The 6,633-nt window shown below is 59.7% G+C and overlaps 1 protein-coding gene across 1 annotated transcript in view; it reads left to right on the top strand.

Moving 5' to 3' along the window:
- Nucleotides 1–6,633, top strand: part of NID1 (nidogen 1) — a 54,103-nt gene that overhangs the window by 15,710 nt on the left and 31,760 nt on the right. The window contains exons 2-4 of the mRNA XM_012730851.1: nucleotides 420–646; nucleotides 3,177–3,550; nucleotides 5,877–6,026. Of these exons, the coding sequence (XP_012586305.1) occupies nucleotides 420–646; nucleotides 3,177–3,550; nucleotides 5,877–6,026 (751 nt within the window). The remainder of the gene's footprint in view (nucleotides 1–419; nucleotides 647–3,176; nucleotides 3,551–5,876; nucleotides 6,027–6,633) is intronic.

Here is a 6,633-nt window from a genome sequence, read left to right as displayed (position 1 = left end):
CAATAGCTACTGCGTGATCAGGAAAGTAATTTTTCTATGCGACCGGGCGCCATGACGTTCCCGACCGCCCTAGATATGCTCACAGAGGAGCGTGGCTGACTGTGTTTCACGGCCGTGGAAACAGCTTTGCTGAGACCTTGAGGTTTAGACTAGCGCCTGCAGCTGCCATCTTTCGTTAGCCTCAGGGCCACGGTGTTGCAGGAGCTGGCCCTTCGTTAACAGGAGAGTTTCCCGTGAGGCAGCTTGAGGGATTTTCAGTGCAATATCCTGGAAGCCGTCGGTCCTTGCCGTGAAAGTGCTTCTTCCACAGTTGGGTGAGAACAGCCCCGAAGCACTTCCATACACAGCCGGGTAAAGAGCATATCTCAAGATCCATAAATGTTCTGCTGAGTAACTGAACCTTGCACTCGTCTTTACAGAGAAACACCTTCCAGGCGGTTCTGGCCTCCTTTGATTCCAGCTCCTACGCCATTTTCCTTTACCCCGAAGACGGTCTGCAGTTCTACACAACCTTCTCAAAGACAGCCAGGAAGCAAGTCCCTGCCAAGGTTGCGTTCAGCCAGGGCTTGGTGGGTCGGCTGTGGAGCAGCAATGGGACAGTCAACGTATTTGCTGAGGACGCAGAATCGCTCAGAAATCTGGCCAGGTATGTCTTCTTTGTTCTTCAGTAGATTCTCCCTCGAGAAGATCATCATTTTATTCTTTTACTAAAGATACTGCAACAGGCACTATAGACTGTTGCCTGAAGATGTTCCTGCGGGCCCCACTGTGTGGGTAGCTTTCATCATAAAGGTTTTCTTGCTGGGGAACTCCAGGGAATGTGCTGATAGGGTGAACAGATGTCCCGTTTTTAGATACCACCCTCAGCTGAAATGGCCTCTGCCCTCTCTCCTACGAGTCTATAGCTAGACCCCAAGGCTAGGAAGACCCTCGCCCTTCCTTCCCCCATGGACCTGGGAGGAAATTCTTACAACAAAACCACACTCTCTTGGGCTACTTTGTGGAATTGTGCAAAAAGGGAGAAAAAAACGAGGCTGGTTTATCTAAAATTACACTTTTTCTCTCCCACTGCACTTTAAGCCCTGAAGAAAGAACTCCCCCTCCCGATTAAATATTGTCAAATTGAGCCTAACAGCTGCCCTGAGCGACTAACCGCAGGGGATGGGCAACCCCTTCTCCTCGCCTGTGCCTAGTACTGTGTGTCAAGTTCTGTGAGTCACAGAAAATTAAACGCTATGACTGTACAGTTAACAAACTGTATTTAAACACAGGCAATACTCAAAACGTCTCACAGCATAGACGCCTGCTGCCACTGGATCCGTGACCCCAGACACACATTGAGAGCATTCTGTTCCTACTGTCACAGGGCAGGGAGAGGGGCACCCCTGAACCCCCAAACCTGCCTGCCCTGAGTGGGTTCTGCCACCTGCCACATCAAGACAAATCATGGAAGACTTTAATGAAAAGGGACTTTAACACAATGAGAATACAATATAGAAAACAAAGAATATAATTGCTAAATTAGACACCTGAAATCACCCGTCCCCCCGTGGGCAAAAGTCCCCCCAAAGGGATGGGCCAGAGCCAGGCCTGAAAGCGGCCACAGAACAAAGCACCTTCCAGCCAGGGCCCGCGGACAAGGGTCAGACATGGCTGGCCCGTCTGGGAGGAGAGCAACATCAGAATCGCCATCAACACTGCCACGGTCACCTCCCACCTCCCGCCCACATCTGCCTCAGCCGGTCTCCATCCCTGCTCCTTTTCCTGGTGGCTCCTCAGGCCCCTCAGGCCCCACCCTGCTTCCTCCTGCTTCTGGTTCCTCCTCTTCAGCTCCTTTTTCTCAGCTCGGCTCCACCCTCCTCCTGGGTGGGGCAGGGAACCTGGAACTTCCCCTTTTCCTGGGGACCCCCTGTTTCACTAGGAGACTGCGTCCTCGCCCCAGCCCAGCCCACTCCACGCTCGCCACTGGGGCGCCCACAGCCCTCCTTCGTCGTATGATCCTGTCTATGAGTTTGTAGTTTTACGTAATCCCGACAAACCCTGCCTGACACTGATACGTGAGACGGCAGGCCTGTGGGGGCGGCAGAGACGAGCCAGCTCTGCTGCGCCTCGTGGCTTCAGGCGCCTCTAGGGTCCAAGTCCCCTTGGTTCTCCGCTGCACCCACGGGGCACTGCAGCTGAGTGGAGACCTGCCCGCGCCCCCAGAGCCCGCACGGCTGGGGTTTCCATGGAACCACACAGAATGGTTTGGCTCACGTCTCTCACACCAGGCATGTGGGGCCTCCCTACACCAGCCAAGTCTTCAGCTTCAGGCGCCAGCGAGGCGGCCTGCCGTTCAGCCCACTTCTGACGCCGAGTACTCGGGAACCCCCCCACGGTGGGTGGGACTGGGGCCCAAAGATTGCATCAGCGAACACACCTGATGTCTGCAGTGAGCACCCCTGGGCTCCCTGGGCCCCCGCCAGTAGTCACCTCATCAGCGTCAAAAAGACGCTCGTCGCCCGAGGGACTGTGAGGATTTCTGGAGCTGCCCGCCAGGAGCAGAGGACATGGATGAAGCTCTGTTCACCATGTGAACAGGGCCTGTCGTGGGCCTGGGTCGTGCGGCCGCTGGCTGCACGGCGTGGTGGTCTGCTCACCCGGGAGGCCAGGCTGGCCTCGGAGCCCGATGCTCAGAGCCGAGCCTGGCCTGGGGGCCAGGGCGGGCATGGAGGGCGCACGGCCCTCCCCCAGTTTCCTGGGTGTCTTTTGTCTGTGATGGTTCACGCATTCAGCCAGCAACTCATAGCGGTTGGTTGAATCCAGGATGTAGGACTGAGGATACAGAGGTCAGCTGTAAGCTCCTGGGCACCCTTGGAGTTTGGTGCCCACCGGGGACCTGCCCCCAGCCCTCAGCAGCCGGTTTCCAAGTGTGACTCCAGTTAGGCGATGGGGGAGCCCACTTGAGTCTCCCTGTAACGTTCAGACTTGCCAAAAGAGAGACGATGGAGAGGCGGAGGGCCCTGGGCAGTGTGCCCCGTGAGGCCGACCGGACCTGTCTGCTGTCCTGCTCCCAGCCCCAGCGGGGCAGCAGCGAGATGGTCTCGGCCCCCGAGTCCCCGAGGCCTCTCCTGCTGGGCCCGTGGGGCTGTCTGCGGACGACGGCGCCCGTTTCAAGACGCCTTTCCTCTCCCCAGGAGCAGCAACTGCGGGCAGCCGGGCGTCTGGCTGTTTGAGATTGGGAGCCCGGCCGCCCACGGGGTCTTGGCGCCCTCGCCGGTGGCCCCCGGGCTGGACTACCGCTACGAATACGATGACGAAGATTATGACACGGCGACGCAGCTGGGCCTGGAGATGGAGGCCGCCACGCTCTCCCCCGTCGAGGCCCGACAGCGGGGGGACATGGACACACACAAGGTGCCCAGCGTCCTCGCCCCACGCCGCCTGGGCACCGAGGGGCCCGCTGGACGGCCCACGGAGAGAGCCAGGTCCTTCCAGCTGCCGGCGGAGCGGTTTCCCCAGCAGCACCCACAGGTCATAGACGTGGACGAAGTCGAGGAGACAGGAGTGGGTAAGGCTGTTCACGGCGCTGTGGGCCTGTCGTGGGCCCGGGTCATGCGGCCGCTGGCTGCACGGTGTGGTGGTCTGCTCACCCGGGAGGCCAGGCTGGCCTCGGAGCCCGGTGCTCAGAGCCGAGCCTGGCCTGGGGGCCATGGCGGGCATGGAGGGGGCACGGCCCTCCCCCAGTTTCCTGGGTGTCTTTTGTCTGTTTCAGAGAAAAGGGCTTTGGAATTATTTGGAAAGTCAGAGTTCCGTGTTTGTGAGTTCTGAGATCAGAAATCTGTTGGCCCACCTGAAAAAACATCTGAGACATCTTTGGCTCTTTACACAGCTCATCTTTGACGTTTGCTTCCTCCCGAGTTTGGAATGAGAGCGGCTGATTACATTCCGCCCGGGGCCTCCCGCAGCTTCCGGCTTGCGAAGCCTTAAACGCGCGGCTTCAGGTCGCCCCGCTTTCAGGACGGTTTTCTAGAAGTGCCGTGTCTTTGACCGGCTACGATGCCAGACTTCTGTTGCAGTTTGAGGAAAGGCAGTTTGAGCCCCACTGTGCTTTGATCTGTCTTAGAACAGATCAACCTAAACGGTTCAGTATCTTTTGCTCTTCATAATGGAGATGAAATTCACTAGGGCTCCTAGGCTGGGCCAGGCCTTTCAGTGATGTTACTGTGACATTACGGGGGATGAGCGTTACAGGGGATGAGCATTACGGGGGATGAGCGTCGCAGGACTTGGGGGGCCCCGGGGGTGGGAGCCCAGCCTCAGGGCTGGTGGGCGGGCCCGGGGCTCAGACACTCCGCCTGGCCCTTTGGGGCTAGGCAGTGAGCGTGCAGACAGTGAACTGTCCTCTTTCGAGTCTCCTGGTTTTCTTCTTCCTGTTGTATAACGGAGGAAAGTCCAGGTCGTCCCACGTCATTTGCTCTCTTCTGCTCCCTGCTTGTTCTGGTTGTCGCCGTGCGGAGCTACAGGCGCTTGTTCGCGGGGAGCGTCCCGGGCCTCGTCTGAGGCTAGTGTTGGGTGGGTGGCCAGAGCCTCCGAGGCCCAGGAGTGGAGGCTGCCCTTTGCTGGTGTGATGAGGGCATGGCTCCTGCCCGGGTCCCCCGCGTATGCTGCACCCCGGACTTCACGGGGCCCCGCTGTCTCGGCACAGGTGCTCTGCCCTGGCCACCGGGTGGCCAGGTGTAGGCCGTGTTTCCTCGCAGGGGTTCCGTTTTGAGGCTTCTGTTCTCGCCCCGTCTGGCTTTCTGAGACTCTCACCGGCGAGGCTGTTGCTTTGGGACCCTTTCAGATCTAGTCCCCCGCCACCCAAGCTGGTGGCAGCCACCCCATGTACCAGCAAGGCTGGCATCTGGACCAGACAGAGGCGCCTACAGTGGCCGTTGCCTACCCCGCCCCCAGGTACTGGGCTGTACTAGGAAGGTCGTTTTTCTGTCGTCAGCGGTGCATCCTGATGCCGACTCAATAATCCCCCTCAGAGATGCCGACGGAAACACGCCAACAGCTGTACCGCAAGGCCAGCAGGATCCCTGCTGTCCAGCTCCAGGCCAGACCCTTGCTTCCCGCACTCGGGGGAGCCCTGTGGGCATTTCAGGCCTGACCAGCGCTGCCTGGGGTTACGCTCTACTTTTATCTTTACTCTAACAGCTATGATAAGTTGGGTCCTTGTTGTCTGAAAGTTCCCCTCTTCTGCCTCACTCCAAGTTAAAGTGCTCTGGATTATTACGTTTAGTGGACTAGTTCGTGATTGTAATAAAATGAAACCAAGTGGGAGACGTTTACAATAGGGACAGATTCTTTTTGCTTCTTGGGTCATAGGCTTTGCAGCCAGGAATGACTGCGGATTTATTTCTAATCAGCTTTTGAATGAAATTAGAGTTTCCGAGTGATCTCTTGGGGAGAAAATGGGCAAAAAAGGCTTTCAGATGATTTGAGTTCATTAAAACGGCAAATCATATATATACATGTGTGCATGTATACAACCCAAAAAAAGTGTGTGTGTGTGTGTGTGTGCAACAAAAGTCTAGCAAAAGGACATTTTAAGATCCTCCGGACGTGAAACTGAGCCTGCCAGTACATTGGGGGGCCCCGGTCAAGATGGATTTGGGGTGGCAGCAGCCTAATCCCGATTCTGTGGGCCTCGGCACCCCGGATGAGTGCCTTAAAGCCCTCACTCTTGTGACTCCCCAAAGTCCTCTGGCCCGTGCGCCCGCACGTGTGAGGAGGGGTCCCCCATTCCCTGAATCTGCCAGTTAGGGTCCACATGGCCCTATGGGGGCCATCAGCCACGCATCGCCCTTGGGGGCCCCCGGTCAGTGCCCCGGCACGTCTCTCTCCCGCAGTGTTCAGCTACAACACCGACTCCCGCCAGACCTGCGCCAACAGCCGGCACCAGTGCTCGGTGCACGCCGAGTGCAAAGACTTCGCCTCCGGCTTCTGCTGCCGCTGCGCCGCGGGCTACACGGGGAACGGCCGCCAGTGCGTCGCGGAAGGTAGGGGGGGCGGGGCAGGTGGGGGGATGAGGGACTTGGAGGGGGACTTGGGGGGCGACGGGGCGGGGTTGGGGCGGCTGCCTTCCGGGGCCTCCTGGCCTCTCGGGGCTGCGGGGGCGCAGGGGCCAGCTCCCCCCTCTGCGCGGGCTTCCCCGCTGTCCCGTGACACGCAACGCGTCCACCTGGTGGCTCCCGCCAAGCGCAGGCGGCTGGGCACTGGTTTGCCCACCTGGGCCGACGGGGTGCCCGCAGCAAGGGGGGAGGCCCCCCAGGAGGGCAGAGGGGCGCCGGGCGGAGGGGAGGCGGCGCAGGCCGAGGCGGGTGCCCAGGACCGGGTGCAGGAAGCCGCAGCTCTCAGGCAGAGGCGTTGTGGGGCACAGCTGGCCCTGACCTGGGCCTCCCGGCTCGGCCGGCCCCCACCAGGCAGTGAGTAATTGTGGGGTTTTGGAAGCTGCCTGGATTCTGCCCTTCGCGTCTCCGCCTGCCCTGTCGCCCCGGGTGCCTGTCCCCGAGGCCTTCCCGTGGGGGCCCACGCACCGCCTGTCCCCGGGGCCTTCCCGTGGGGGCCCACGCACCGCCTGTCCCCGGGGCCTTCCCGTGGGGGCCC

This window comes from Condylura cristata, unplaced genomic scaffold, assembly GCF_000260355.1.
Source record: "Condylura cristata isolate star-nosed mole 26May11 unplaced genomic scaffold, ConCri1.0 scaffold00029, whole genome shotgun sequence".
Taxonomy (NCBI): Eukaryota; Metazoa; Chordata; class Mammalia; order Eulipotyphla; family Talpidae; genus Condylura; species Condylura cristata.
Note: the sequence above shows the minus strand (reverse complement) of the source record. Positions and strands in the feature narration are given on the sequence as shown.